This window comes from Prosopis cineraria, unplaced genomic scaffold (genome assembly GCF_029017545.1).
Source record: "Prosopis cineraria cultivar Desert tree isolate PC_DT_omini unplaced genomic scaffold, ASM2901754v1 PC2, whole genome shotgun sequence".
Classification (NCBI taxonomy): domain Eukaryota; kingdom Viridiplantae; phylum Streptophyta; class Magnoliopsida; order Fabales; family Fabaceae; genus Prosopis; species Prosopis cineraria.
Window position 1 is genome coordinate 12,756,263 of NW_026555333.1, and position 16,181 is coordinate 12,772,443.

The 16,181-nt window shown below is 33.5% G+C and overlaps 1 protein-coding gene across 2 annotated transcripts; it reads left to right on the top strand.

Annotated features, from left to right (window-relative positions):
• The first annotated feature begins 7,058 nt into the window (after positions 1 to 7,058).
• On the top strand, positions 7,059 to 16,153 carry LOC129303137 (alpha-galactosidase 3). 2 transcript variants are annotated; one of them, XM_054942230.1, is made up of 15 exons: positions 7,059 to 7,376; positions 7,780 to 7,838; positions 9,002 to 9,058; positions 9,131 to 9,165; positions 10,068 to 10,171; positions 10,306 to 10,378; positions 10,855 to 10,913; positions 10,999 to 11,064; positions 11,147 to 11,230; positions 13,910 to 13,974; positions 14,068 to 14,150; positions 14,500 to 14,632; positions 14,739 to 14,797; positions 15,201 to 15,341; positions 15,739 to 16,153. In XM_054942230.1, exons 1-15 carry the CDS (start codon positions 7,159 to 7,161, stop codon positions 15,847 to 15,849), a joined length of 1,347 nt encoding a protein of 448 aa, XP_054798205.1. In that variant the 5' UTR covers positions 7,059 to 7,158; the 3' UTR covers positions 15,850 to 16,153. The 2 variants fall into 2 exon arrangements, with proteins under 2 accessions (XP_054798205.1, XP_054798207.1); XM_054942232.1 differs by having other exon boundaries at positions 7,060 to 7,376; positions 14,500 to 14,590.
• Positions 16,154 to 16,181: the final 28 nt, after the last annotated feature.

The following is a 16,181-nucleotide window of genomic DNA, read 5'->3' on the forward strand; positions in this document are numbered from 1 at the left end:
TCGAGTAATATTAAGAATATGCAGGTGTTTCTATTCAACAACACTATTTTGTTCAAGTGTTTCAACACAAGTTATTTGATAAAAAATGCCTTTTGAATCAAAGAAAGAATGTATGAGGAATTTATGACCATTGTCTAAGAGGATGATTTTTACAGCAAACGAAAATTGATTTTTCATAAATAGAATGAGGCGCTCTAAATGAGTTTTAGTTTCAAATTTTAATTTTATCAAAATGACTCAAATAAAGCAAGCGTAATCATCAATAACAATTAAAAAATAATGATGGCCTTGAACAGAAGCAGTATTAAATGGACCCCACATATCAATATGTAAAAGTTCAAGAGGATGAGTAGTGCGAGAAATACTAGCAGGAAATGGTAATTTTCTTTGTTTTGCAAAATGACAAACATTGCAACTTTTATTTAAGGTAGGTTTATAAGTGATTGAAGATGATTTTTGACCTAGAATATTGATAGCAGCAGAGGAGGCATGTCCTAAACTAAGATGCCACGAATTAGAAAAAGGTACAAGTTTAGAATGTAGAGTAATAGGAAAAATTGAAGAAGGTGAGAACCTACTTGTATGATCTTGAAGAATGTAGAGACCATTCTGAACCTCAACCATGCCAATTGTCTTCCAAAAGTGGAGGGCCTGAATGAAACAATGAGTGGCATTGGGGATTAAGAAACGTTGAAGGTGAAAACTAAGTTTAGAAATAAAAATCAAATGATAATCAATTTGAGGAATAAACAAAGCATTAGTAAGATAAAAATCAGAGGAAAGATAAATGGTTCCAAAATGACGAGCTTGAGTAACAAAATCATTAGGTAACTGAGCAAAAAATAGGAGAAATAGAAACTAATTCGGAGAAGCGATCAATAGAAGAACATACATGATCAATCGCGCCACTGTCAATAATCTAGGCAGATGAAAGGCGTTTAGAGGAAAGTAAGTGAAATATACATAGTATTAAAGATGCATTGAGAGGAGTAGAAGGAGAGGCAGTCATAAGATTAACTTGTCTCAAAGGAATTGATGAAGTGCCAAGTGCAGGGGTTTGCACAAGAGCAAGAAGCCTATTATATTGATCCTAAGTGAACGGCAGAGAGATAGAAGAAGATGAAGATTGAGCAGTTCCATCAACAAGTATAAAAGCATCCAGAGTAGGTGTAATGGTGGAAGGTAGAATGATAGGTTTGGGTGGCATAAGGTTCCAGAAGCACCAAATAAAGTAAAGAGGGAAACAATGGAAAGGAAATTTCACTGGCTCTGGTACCATAATATAATTTTTAAAAATAGTAACTTATCTTATTAATTTTAATATGAGATATATTTATACAAAGGAAAAAGATCTATCAGAAAATAAAACAAAGATTTATCAAATGATAAAATAATAACAGAAAATAAAATAATTATAACCACCCTAACTATAGTTATATAGAATAATATATATTATTAAAAAATCTAATATTACCCTATGTTAACCAAAATTTTATTATCCTTAAATTATAATTATAGAGTGAGACTCTCTCCACATGAAGCACAAAAGAAATGGAAAAGGTGTTTTTCTTCGGCTTGTCCCTTCGTGTTTTTCTTTTAATTTCAATCTCCATTATTTGTCAAGGTGATGCATTTTTATCTTTTCGTTTCTTTTTTCCACATCCAATCCTCGTGGAGATGCCAATTTTATTTATTTATTTTGTTTCGAATGAAAACTAGTTGTTTCGAATGAAAACTAGATACTTCTATTCCATGAAAAATATAACGAAAACATCGAAACATAAAGACCAAACTCTCATCATACTTCATCTTCCAAGAAAGATGATTTATCAAAGATACAAAAATAACCAGTGATATTGTGACCATAAACTGCTAAACTATGACCAAAATAATTAGACGCCTTGCACATAAATTTAATCAAAACATTCCAATCCCTATTTAAAAGACCAACAATGGCATGGATGATTTCTTCAGAAGGGCGTCGTTGATTATGAAATGTTGTGATGAGATTAATTGCCTCCAGGCAATCACAATCAACTTCATTGTTTTTCAATCCTTTATGGTAGTACAGTTCCAAACCCTTTTAAGCCCATCTACTTGCTGGAATAAAAAGAAATGGAATAAATTAAAAAAGTTAAAATAAAAATAAAATAATTAAAATATATAAAGAAGATAGATCAACTATATTCAAGAGTGGAGATGATAATTTAATTTATAAAATTGTGAGTCATGATTCATGAAATTTATTATGAGTGTGATAATTCTCATATTTATAATACGTGTTATTGAATTTTATTATTCTTATTAGGAGGGATGAGATAATTTAATTTATTTTTACTTTTATTTTTTTTAATCTATTCCATTCGATTAGTTTCCAGCAACCAAACGGCTTCTCATAATTCCAAAGATCTCAACAATACTAGAGGGTGTGATTTTAGCAAAAACTGATTGTGATTATTGATTACTTTGCAGATACACTTTTTAACATTTATTGGGGGTGGTATGTAATCTTCCATATCAAAGAATCTTTTTAACACTTATTGGGGGCATGTCTTATGCAAAAAATAGGTACGAAATGTAATAAAACGACACATTTGACTGAAACTGATTTAAGTTTCAAGTTTCTTCTTCAGGTTTTCTAATAAAGTCTAATGAAGTTTCTTATAACTTGGCACGATCTGTCGGGCTCATACAAGCCGACACCACTTTGTCTCTCTCTCAACTCTCAGGCTCCCAGCCCTCGCGATCGCAATCCCTCTAATCACGTACTTGTTTTTGTCTTTATTGTTAAGGTCGACATATAAACATAAATGATATAACAGCCAAGTCAAAAAAATGTAACGCTTAAACAAATTACACGTTAGAATTTTAATTATATAATCAATGTTTTACGGTCCAAATTTTTAAACTATTACGTCTTTTTTGGTAAAGTTAAACTATAACCTTTTTACAATCAGTAATTTGGAATGTAAATAGTAACTGTATATTCAAATCACATAAAAAAAAAGTTGCTCTCACGATTATGCGTTTCAATTTTATGTCCAACCCACGTTAATTTTTGTTATTGAGAAAGAAAAAGTCTAGTTAAATCATGACCTTAATTTTTGTTATTGAGAAAAAAAAATCTAGTTAAATCATGTCCAATCATCACAACGAAAATAAGTTGACTTCCCTCCTTCAGGGAAGCCTTCTCCACACCTCTGCTGAGGAGGGGCACATCAAATTTAATGTTTTTTAATTTTTATTTTATGTTTTTTCCAAAAAAAATTGTATAAATTGTAATTTTTTTTAATAAATATGTTCATTAGTTTAGATTGTACAGATTTAATATAAATGGTTCACATCTAATACTACAAATTTATAAATATTATAAAATTTTTTAATATTAAATCTACACTATCTAGAATATATGTAAATAATTAATTTATAAAAGAATTAATATTAAATGTGAATCATCACATTAAATTTGACTTGTTTTAAATAGGTGAACATATTTATTAATTTTTTTACCATTGATATAATTTTTTATTTTAAAAATATACAATAAAAAAATATTAAATCTGGTCCCTATCATGCACCGCGCGGAGGATTCTCTCCTCTCCAACGAAAACAATCCACAGTGCACATGATCACTTAATTCATTACATTTAGAAATAAGTTGACTAATAAGTAATAAGACATGCACGAGAAAATCTAAAATATGAAAGAATGATAATAAAGTCTCATAACAAAAATTTATGACATTTAGATCTTAACAAATTTTTTTAAAAATTATAAATATTAATTCAAATAGTTGTAAATAAAAATTCTAATTGCAAATTGAAGATTATATTTAAAATTTAGATGTTTTATATAATTAGAATTCCTAAAATTTTATAATTATTTAAAACAATATTTACATTTAATTATTTTAAAAAAATGTTAGGAACTTAACTGACCTAAATTCATCATCTTGAAACTTTATAATGTTCTTCTACCAAAATACATTTATCTTTAGTGGGACTCTTGACAATGACTTAGCCCATGCATAAACAATTTTTCCCACTTTCAAATGACAAGAGGAGCAAAAGTTCCAATGTTAAAAATACTCGTAACAGACAAGAGGATGATAATAGCAACCAAGAAATAAAATGCGACGACCATTACTGATAAGGGTTAGCATATTTTCCCTAAGGGTAGTTATGTCCTTATGTTCAGTTTAGTAGGGGTTATTTAGTCTTTTACTTGTATCACCCCATACACTTTGTATTTTTGCTTGCTGTAGTCCAGGACATATATCGATGTTGTGATTGACATTTCTTGTTCCAGCTCTTCTCTCTTCTTCCTCTTCATCTCCTCTTCTCTCCTTCTTTGCTTGTTCTTTTGCCTGTTCCAGAATTTGCTCGCATCAATTACATCTGCAAACGAATCAATGCAGTAACTTTTGTGCACTGGTAGTGCTTCGCCACGATCATGCATTGATTAATTCACCGGATTGAAGGAAAAATACGTAAGCAATAGTTATTTAGAATTAATTTCTTTTCAAGAAACATTTATGTACTAGAGAGAATGACAGAAAATTTTCCCGAAATATCCAAATAATAATTAGGCACAGTGAAATATAATAATTATTTTCTAATCTCTCGAGACTTATTTGCCAATTAATTTTAATATAAAAAGACTATTTCTCCCTCATCCATTTATCTCTTGAGACTATTTGCAGGTCTGAACTGTTCATCTGAGTTACAAAGTACTGTTGCTTCTCTCATGAGGTCGACCCCCTGATGAAACTCTTACTCCTACCAGCCGGCTGTTCCTCCAGTCAAAAGTGAATCAGGTAATTCAATGCGGCATCAGAGTAAAGAAGTCACCGAAGATGAGTGGGAATAGCGAGCAGCAGATCAACTTCCAACGATGCGAACGGCGGCGACGGTGAATGACTTCAACGGAGCAACGAACGGCGCCCAACATGAACACAGAGTAGATCGAGGGCGAGCAGAACGACAGGCACGAAAGGCGAGAAGAAATACAACAGCAAGCAGAAAGGAACGGCTACGGCTACGGCTATGGTCTTCGACGGCAGCAGAGAAGAATTACTGCCTGCTATTCTTTCGATGCTTCTCATGGAAGCATTGATTCCGGTATACCTTTGGAAACGCCGACAGGATTCTCAATCACCTTCTCATCAGGATGAGGCCCGTCCATCTTATGAATTCCTCCATATTCATGAAAGTTCTGTTCCGTATTTCCTTTCACACAGAGAGTAACGGTTTTGGTTTGAAAATATATTGAGTTAGGGTTTATTGGTATGGGGAGGGCTACGCCGTTCTAGTTTCCATTGCATAGAGATGATGGTAATGATGCTTTAAAGGAGAAGAATGGGAAATTGGAATCGAGGAGTACGATTTCGTAAGACGGACATTACGAAATGGGAAAATGGAAGAGGATGGAGCGAATTTGGATATCATGATGAAAACAAGATCTCCTCTTTTGCTTTCAAGATGAGCTCCTTGTTTTTCTTACAAAAATGAATCAGTGTTGAGATGCGCTATGAAATCATTGCTGAACGTGAGGATGTTGGTTATCTGATTTTCCGTTTTGGTTCTTTTCTTCTGGCCTCGGAGTGTTTTTAATAGAATTGAAATCAAAATCGAAATTGAATTGAATTTTAAAAGTGTGTTTAGTATGAAGATGGAATTATGATATAATTTTAATAAGTATATATATTTAAAATATAAAAAATTAAAATACTCTTTATTTTAATTTTTTAATGAAAAACTTAACAATCAACAAATAAAAAATGTACTTTTAAAAGTTTAAAATATTTTTTATTTTATTTTTTTAATGACATATAAGTCATTTTTATGTTGAGTTGGTGGATTTCATGGTCTTTACAATGAAATTAGATTTTATCAATTTTGATGGAATCAGATTTCTTCAAAAAAGTAATTCTGATATATCAAATAAGCCAACCAAAAAATTTCATGTCCAATTCTATTTCTCTTTTCACAATTTTAATATATCAAACATGGCCTCAATTTTTGTGCTCGGATGATTGGGCTTTGGAAAATTTGTTTAGAGGAGTAAAATAGTCATTTCACAAAAAGGCCAGTTCATAAAGGTTTAGAAAGAATTTACATTTCCGATAAGCAATACTTAATTATTATTTCAATATTTTGAAGTATTTTTTTGGTTATTGTCATCCACATCCATCCCATGAATAAAGGGAAAATCGCACTGCAGGAGTTAAAAAAATAAAATAAAATTGCACTATAAGTTTAAAAAATTTTGATAATGCACTATATACTTAAGTGTTTTTGTTATAACTTTTCTTAAGAATAAAAGTATAATTTTACCCTTATATAATTTAAAAACTCAGAATATGTATAGTAAAATATCTATAAGTGCATAACATAATGTTTATAAATTTTTAATATAATATCCATTTATATCTTGTTAATAAGTATGTTTAATAAAATGTACAAGTGATGCGGATAATATATAATATAATGTCCATGAATGTCTAATATGATATTCATGCATTTTCAATTGAATGTTTATATGTAGATAAGCATGAATATTATGTTAAAAATTTAGAAATATTGTATTGTGATTCAATGTAAATTGTGCTATGCATACCTTGCTTGACTTGTATATTTTAATTAAATCAATTAGACACATATAGACATTAAATTGAGAATTTATAAATATCATGTTGTGGACCTATGAATTTTATATCAACATGTGACTTGTATGTTTTAACTATAAATTAATTAGACATGTATGAAAATTATGTTAATAATTCATGAATATCATGTTATGTTTTGTGGATGAGGGTTTTACATATGTCTTAAGTTTTCAAATCATACAAAAAAAAAAATTATACTTTCATTTTTAAAAAAAATTATAGCAAAGGCTTTTGAGTTGGATGTGCATTATCAAATTTTTTTGGGTCCAAACTGCAATTTTTTGTCAACCTGCAGTGCGATTCTCCCACTGAAAAGGAAGATGCAGATGACCTGTCACGAGAGAAAAGGATCATCAGGGATATTATAATATTTTATCTGGATTCGGTCCTCGCTTGCTTCTTGCTTCCAACACGTTTATGCATACTTGACACTTCTTTGATCTCAATGCTTGTCTGAAGAGTGGATAGAGAAGGTTAGGTGAATTTCATCCATGGCGAAGCAGAAGCAGAGCTACTCTGTTTGTGCGCGTCTGCTTATTTTCTTCTTCTTCCCCTGTGCTTCCTCTGTTTCAATTGCTGCGCGTGTGGCTCCTCTCTTGCAGACCCAGGAGAAATCTATCTTCAGCTCTGACTTTCACTCCATTTACGACTCTTCCAAGTATGGTATACTTCAGCTTAACAACGGTTTGGGTCGGACGCCTCAGATGGGGTTCGTTTCTCACTCTTTCTCCTTCTTCCCTGTGCTTTCTATTCTCAAGTCGAAGTCTCGAAGGTTTTCTCTGGATCATTGCCATTAATTGAAAATATTGATTAGGTTTTCTTTCCTTTTTCTCATTCTTTTTGGCATTTTCATGGTTGTAACAAACCAATGAGCAAAGACCCGCATGCATATAGTAAGTAGGCATTCGTTGTGGTGTATGACTACGAATTTGTTAAGAGGCTGTGGCCGTTGGAATTGATGCATGTGTTGTGGCCTTAAGTTGTAGAAATGAGGTTGTAGACTGATGTTTCTTGTAAGTTGTAATATAGTTTTTTGTTTTAGTTGGAGAAATGTCAATACGGGTCTGTTATGATGATTGATGACTTATGTGACGTGATTTTTTCTTTTGTAGATGGAATAGCTGGAACTTCTTCGCTTGCAATATCAATGAAACAGTCATCAGGGAAACGGGTATTTTTTATTTTTTTTTGCCTCCATGCAACAGGTTATGGAGACATTGTTTCCATTTCCTTGATGAATTTTCTGTATACATGAGGGATTTTGGTGTTTCACAAGCAGTCGAAATCTTTTGAGCTGATTCAAAACTTGAAGGAAACACGATGGCTGTAAAGTTGCAGTAATGAGCCTGGGACTAATATATATGCATATATAGACGCGGCAGTTCGTGGACTCAAGTCTAAACCATATTTGATTCTGTTAAAATCCATGTGTGTGTGTAACCAATTACAAATGGATCCACTTAGCTGTTCAAAATCAAGGAAAAGTTACAGATATTAGTGAATCATAAAATATATTAGTGCTTGGTCTTCAGGAATCTAAATTAAAAAATATTGTTCAATATACTGGAAAAATCTGATTATTTTTCATAAAGTGATGTAAACAGTGATTACTTATGAAAATTTTTTTCGTTAATCTCATCAACTTTCATTGTGATTTTTGCATGCCAGTGGGTGAAAATTTCATATAGTGCTTTCATTCGAGATCTGAAATTCATTAGTTCGTGTCATTTTTGGAAACTGTTGATTTCTTCCTGTCTGAGTTGTATTGCTATGCATTGGGTTATTTGCAATTTGAAGTTTACTAGATCTTCAAGATGTATTTAGTATGCTAACTGTTGCTAGTTTATTTACACATCGCGCGTACATATCATGGTTGTACATGATATCTAAAATTACATATTATGTGCACAAACATTCGTGCACTGCACTCATTGAGTCATAAATTTCTTATCAGATCTGAATAGGGCCTGCCGGCTTTCTTTCTCCCCTTTTACGTGCCCCTATCTTTGCTTGGACTGTTCAATTAAAGCATAAATCTTGTGATTCACATATTTTGTGAGAATGTTTCCGTGGGATCTCCTACAGTTTCCAATGGCATTGCTGACTAAAGAGGTGCTTATTTATTTCAATTTATTTGCATTTTTTGAAAACCTAGAAACACTCGCAAATAAAAGCTCTGTTTTAATAAACCATCCTTTTATCAAACAATTCAGTGGTGTTATTGAGTAAGATGATGTGTGATATTTTATCTCACTGATGGAGTGATGGTATAATTTTGTTTTTACCCTCACCAGTTCACATCCAACTTTACTGATATGCATATTTTCCATCCAGCTGATGCACTTGTATCAACGGGTTTGGCTGATTTAGGTTATGTCTACGTCAACATAGGTACTCTTCTAGCTTCCCTTAATGAAACATTATTTGTTGATGTTGGACTAATTTTAATATTGTTAATTGCAGATGATTGTTGGTCTTCTGCAACAAGAAATTCAAAGGTCAGCTGAATCATGTTGCTTTCACTTTACATTAAATCAGCAGGAACAATCTTTTGGACCATCATCCTTATTTTTATGATATAATGTTTTTCTTTCAATTTAGTGTTTAAATAATTATACCATTTGGCATTTAATACATCTTGATAATGTGATGAACATCAGAATTGATATAACTATTGAATTGTAGTATTTGTTTATCTTTAGGAGGTTGTACTTTCTTTACATTTTTTAAACACTTATAGGAGTCCCTAGGCCTTGGAAGATGGGAGCAGGGGATATTTCATTATACTCTTGCATATGTAGTGGTAGTTCTTGATGGATAATAAGGCAGCAAAGCAAGTATACAAGTTGTCCATCTTCCATGTAAATGAAAGATTCTGATAGAACGTTTGGATAATTTCGATATTATTTAAGTAAAAAAAACAGCAAAACTTCTCTATTGTTTCAGTGAAATAGGTAGAGCTGTGGAACACGGCAGAAATGAATCATAAAAGTACTGTTTACAGAGAAAAGTGCGAAAGAAACAGATGGAGTTGTATATATAGGTTTCCCTTGCTCGAGAGGTTAGGATATCTTCAAGCAATGGTTCTATGACTCTTCACTCTCCGTCTCCAGCCTTAGAACACCATAATATTTCCTCCAACAAACTCTTACCCTCTCTTCTACGTCACCAGTCATCACCTTTCAAACAGCTTGACTGGGCTAGTTGATGATGTTCATTCCATGATTTTCCCTTCCCACCACCTCATCCCTTTCCCTTCTAGGAATATTTCAGAATACCACAAGTGTGAGTTAGTTGGGTCCCCAGCCATGGGCCCATCAGATTACTTGGCTCTACAGTGATAAAGCTGGTCTCAGCCAGCATTTGTATACTTCTTACTTTGTTTTGTTTGGTTCTGCAGGGTCAACTGGTTGCTGATCCTAAGACTTTTCCATCAGGAATCAAAGCCCTTGCAGATTATGTACATAAAAGGGGGCTCAAGCTTGGTATATATTCTGATGCAGGGTATGATGAATGATATGGTGACATCAAGCCGGAAGTTTGAAAAATCCATTCCAGAATTAAACATGCTTGTATTGAACATATTGAATGTGTTAAACTGACTCCTAGTCCCTCAATTTTTTTATTCTTGATGTTAGGGTATTTACATGTCAAGTCCGACCAGGATCACTTTTCCATGAAGTTGATGATGCAGACACGTTTGCCTCTTGGGTTAGTTACCATTATCTCATTTTATAATAGCAAATTACAACCTATATAAATAAGTTAGTTTTACATCATCACATAACTTTTAGGGAATCGTGTGTGTGTGTGTGAAAGAAAACCAATAGTTGGTGGTTGAGTTTGAACTTTGAAACTGTGATCAGAATCATCATGAGGCCCAAATTTGGACCATTTCAGGTTTGGGTGTCATGCATCCAGAGGTTGGTTTTGTGTTGTCCTATACATACATGTACTTACATTAGGTGACACAATCAGAATCACAGCGTTGCTTTAGAATGTCATAAACAAGTAACCAAATCATTCCTCAAAATTATTGTAACCACTTGATGTTCATAAAGGGTTGTTTAACGCTATAAAGACAGACTAATCTTGAGAACATATCTTAAGGTGCTTTTGGAGCCACTCTTCTGGCTATATTTTCCACCATTGCGTCATTGATTTACTTTGTTCACTTGTTTTATCAGGATATAGATTATTTGAAGTATGACAACTGCTACAATCTGGGTATCCCGCCAGAAAAACGGTATCTTATCTATGATCTGAGGTTGTTGCCGCTGCAGTGATGCCTAGTACATGTGAACTGATACAATATTGTAATATGTTTCCAGATACCCACTGATGTGTGATGCTCTGAATGCATCTGGACGTACAATTTTCTATTCAATCTGTGAATGGTATTCATTTTTGTCTGTTCTATTGTTTGAGATTTGTTGGTTTGACAGATGATTTTTCATGCATCATTTTTATGTTTTACAGGGGCGTTGATGACCCTGCTTTATGGGCAGGCAAGGTTGGGAACAGTTGGCGCACAACTGATGACATCAGTGATTCATGGGTCAGGTGAAAATTCAGGATTTTGACTAATAGGTGATGCAATAAACATTATGGGCTGGCCAGTTACTTCAAGAAATTTAGTTTCGACTAAAGACACTTTAGAAGTTTAAATAATTGCGTTTAACAAATTATCTTGGTTGTTAGCTGGATTCTCTTGTTTGCTGTCTTTTAAATCATATTATTGGGATTGATTTTTATCAAATGGCGATCTAGTAGTATGCCAATGAAATACATGGGGAAAATGTGATATTGGAATTACTAGGCGGTACATTTGAACATAAAACAAGTGTGTTCAATCATCAGCCACCTATTACAATACCGTACCTATCTATTTATACTAATAGGAGAGAGTTCTGTATGTACTAATATCACGTAAACTAACCTCCCCTTCCTAGCTATTATTCCCATGTAATACTGAATTTTGGCCTTTTGGGTTACAAGCATTTTTGCCCTTGGGCTATTTCACGAGGAGCATTGCATATCCTAAATTATTTATGGGATTAATGTCACCTTTTAAGAGTCAAAATTGTTGCAATGCTGTCCCTGGACTAAAGGATATTGGTGTTGACTGTTAACTTCATGTTGACTTGGGGTTAAAGAGAATTTTTGCTTCTAAAATATTCATGAGGAGTAATTGGCACCTTCACATTCAATTATGTGGAGCAATTGGCATCCCCATTTCTTCAATCAAAACATTCCTCATCATTTTTAGGGTGTCACATGGTTTGTTAGCTAAGAATTCATTGGTGAAAAGGTCTTTATGTATTGATGATCAACTAATTGTAATGAAACAAGTTATATCTATCTACACTATTATAAGTTATATAGATGTTCATTGCTAAAAAAAGTTTGCTAATCCTATAGCTAGTTATGATAGGCGTATAATCACCAGTCAATTGACAATTTCATAGTTATATCTGTCCACATTATCATAGGTTTTTTTGGAAAAATATAATTATTGATCCATATAATTTTATCGTGTTTTGTTATTGGTCCTTGTACTTTTTTTCATTGCTCCTAGTCCTTATAGTTTTTCCTGCCTATATAATGTTAGTCCCTCTATTTTCAAATATGTTCAGAGGGATGATGATATAGCATTAATGGTGTCAAATTATCTGACATATAACTAACATCATTTTACTGCGTGTCAAATAAAGGTTAGATTTTATTTTATTTGTTTTTTATAGACTTTGAACTCGTCCATTTTTTCTTCCTGATTTTGAAGTCATTGGTTGTTTTGTTTTTGTTTTTTTTTTAAATGCTGATATTGGAGTTTATTTTGTCTTCATGTAGTCAGGTATAGTCTTCTATTCTTCCAGTTGATCTTTGTTACTCTATATTTTGTGATTGCTTTATCTTTTTCTTTCTTATTTTAACATTCAGCACAAGATTTAACAACATTTGTTACACATAAGATAATTTAACATTGTTAGTGTCACATCATCATCCCTTTGAGCATATTTGAAAATAGAGGGACTAACATTGTAGATTAGAAAAACTATAGAGACTTGGAGCCAAAAAAAAAAAAAAAAGTAAAACATCATAAAACTATAGGGACTAATAGTTGTGTTTTCCCTAAAACAAAGGTACCAATTGCTCCACATTAGGGGGAAAAATGCTCTTTAATGTAAATTCAATTGAATTTAGCAGTTAACGATGTTTCGCTAGTCAAGTGGAAATATTGCAATGATTTTGACATTTGAGGGGCAACATTGCTCAATAATTAGTTTAGGATAGTGCTCCTTGCGAAATGGTTTAGGGATGGAAATACTCTTTAATCTAATTTTAAATTATCATGGGAATAGTTCTTCTTTCATTTTCATACATCTTATTTTAATCACTTTGGCTGTATGATCAAAATATGAGTAGTAATTTGGGATTCTGCGTTTTCTGGAGTATGAATTTTACGAATTCCAAATAATGATTTAATGCCATGTGCAGTAAGGTTTGCTATCCATGTGAAAAAGATTGTTCGGATTTTCATTTATTGAGTAGTGATACCTGTAATAAGGTGGAGATAAAAAGAGTCAGTGACGTCTGTTAGTAGAGGGAATAAGAGAGGGAACAAGGAGGTTGATATATTAGGTTTTAATTACAGTTCTGCTTACTCTAACTGGTGTGTATATTAGCGGAAGTTAAATGCACTTTATTGAATCATTTCTTATGCAATAAAGATTTCCCTCGAGAGTCTTTGTCGTGCCTAGAGTCTTGGAATGAGAGCCAATTGATCTGAGAGGATTATGGACACATGCAGTCAAGATTGTGTTAGAGGGATGGAATAGGGCCTTGAGAAAGCCAGGGAGAATATTGATCAGTTGTGAGGGTTGTGTTAAGTGATGGCAAAGCACTACCATTGAGCTGGTGTTGCATTTTTTGTTTAATGTGGAATACAGTATTTTGCTAAATCTATCAACAAAGCTCAGGTTGACCAATATAAATGTTTGTTGCTTTCACATTAAAAGGCTGTATTTATTTGATAAATGATACTTTTTCTTCTTTATTCTGGGATTGGGGCACATGCATGCCAATTTTATATCTCAATCTTATATCAATAAGGAGCATTGTCTTTGGACTTAACATATAAGCTGTTATTATTCATGTTCCAAACATAGAAAACTATAGCTCAAGATCAAAATTTTCTGAAAAGGTGGCTGTATACTGATAAATGTCGGTTTTCTTGTTCAGCATGACAACTATTGCTGATCTAAATAACAAGTGGGCGGCTTATGCTGGTCCCGGAGGGTGGAATGGTAAAATTTTTGTATTTTTCTATATTAGTTTCCGTGAACCAGTAGATACCTGAACCATTCTTGTTTATTCTGCTTGTTATATTTCTTGGACAGACCCAGATATGCTGGAAGTTGGCAATGGTGGCATGACTTACCCAGAATATCGTGGTCATTTTAGCATCTGGGCACTAATGAAGGTCTTGCTTTTAAGTCCTAGTGTTCTTTTTCCTTCCCCCTCCCCATCTTTTCTTCAATTGCTTTTTATGTGGACTGGTATGTATGACCAAATGGCTTTTTATTCTCCACTTGGTGCCTGCTAATTAGCTAGTGATGTTGCATGTCAGCGTGGGTGGGAAAGTTTACTGCTGGGTAACATTTTCGTTATGATCTGACCTGTTTGAATATATAAATTAGTTTATCTGTGACATGAAGGTAATCCGTTACCTTTGTTATTTGTGGCCATCACTTGTCATCAAGACACTTGCAATCGTCAAAAGCTATAGCTATTTCTTTCAGTAAGTCAAAATGTTGAACTTGTGCATGCAGGCTCCCTTGTTAATTGGCTGTGATGTAAGAAATATGACTGCTGAAACATTTGAGATTTTGAGCAATAAAGAAGTTATTGCCATAAACCAAGGTAGCAACAATTCCTTCCCCTCTCTGAGCTATCACATTTTATGTAATGCTTCTTAATCTTTTTTGCTGGTTATATTGTTTCTTTACATTTTTATCCTTTATCTAATTCAGAAATTTGTAATAGGTATTGGTATTATGTCTCTATGCAGATCCACTTGGAGTCCAGGGAAGGAAAGTTCATGTTGCTGGAATTGATGGTTGCAGTCAGGTCGTCTCTTTGCACCATTTCTTATTGCATTTATATGATGACGCCTGGGGTATTTTATCCTCATTTCTTCTTATTGTGATCACGATAATTAATTGTTCAAATGGTGTCCATCTGGATCAAGGAGTTCACATCTTGTAGGTGGATTAATATGGATTTCAGTTAACTAATGATTAGACTATGAAGCTTCTCAGACGCTCCCTTAAAATGGATGGATTGAGAATTCCTAGATAACTGTGATGGACCAGTTTGATGTTTGATTTTTAGGCCGGGAATATCTGTATTATGGCATGTGCCTATATGCTAGTTAACGTAAAATGTTCGATGACTGCTATAAGGAGGTAGGAGTTAAAAAAGCTGCTAGCATATGCTATACTGGCTCTTTATCTAGACATGTTCCGTGCAGGTTTGGGCAGGCCCTCTGTCTGGAAACCGATTGGTTGTTGCTCTCTGGAATAGGTGCTCAGAAGTTTCCACTATCACAGCCTCATGGGATTTACTTGGGCTTGATTATTCTATTCATGTTTCTATCAGAGATTTGTGGCAGGTAAGCAAGCTTAGCTTCGTATAATTGCCCCTAGGTAGTCTTTCTATACCTTGTTTTTGCATCCTTGGCCTCAAGGAGCTTCTATTGATTCATGTTATCTTACAACGCTTTCACTATACACTTAAAGAAGCTAACCAATGTCTTATTGTTTTTAATATTGCTTATATCTGGTAAAATCAGCATGTCACGCATCCTTTCTTCTCCACTCTTATTTTTCTATAGTTGTGGGATATCTTTGGCATTTTGATAAGCTTCTAAGCTCTGCAGAACTTTTGTAAAAGTAAAACGGATCAATCCAAAATTCCAATGGTTGATTAATGAGATTTTCATTATTCATTGCAAAACCACCGTACAACTAAGTTTAATAGTTTTATTTGGCATCTTTACTATCTTTCAGCACAAGTTAATAGCCAGGGATGCAGTGTCATCATTCAGTGCTCGAGTTGGTATTCATGATTGTCACGTGTACATTTTCACTCCGTTGACTGTGTCTCACTCCGAAGAATAGCTCATTCTTCACCCACCCTAGGAATTTGGATGCATGGGTCTGGCTGGTTCAACTTAACGCAAAAAAGTTGGATGATATCGAAGAAGACGACCATGTCTTACCCATTAAGGATTCTCTACTTCTCTGAGTGTTCATTGCTTTTGTTTTTGGTTCCTGGATGTGGGGTCATCCTTGTGTGATATCTTGGTCCGATGTACATACTTTTTCAAGTGGAACTGTTGCCACTATATTTAAATACTCGAATAAGGCCATGCTTAGATCATAACGCTGAGATAAAATATCATCGTTGGCTTGATATATGTTATTTCTAGCTCTTACATATTTATCTATTT

Bases quoted from the DNA above. Each gene is read 5' to 3' on its own strand.
- LOC129303137 (XM_054942230.1), top strand. From the start codon at position 7,159: ATGGCGAAGCAGAAGCAGAGCTACTCTGTTTGTGCGCGTCTGCTTATT. The intron at 11,065-11,146 runs GTATTCATTTTT...TATGTTTTACAG, and splicing joins TTCTATTCAATCTGTGAATG to GGGCGTTGATGACCCTGCTT. The intron at 11,231-13,909 runs GTGAAAATTCAG...TTTCTTGTTCAG, and splicing joins ATCAGTGATTCATGGGTCAG to CATGACAACTATTGCTGATC.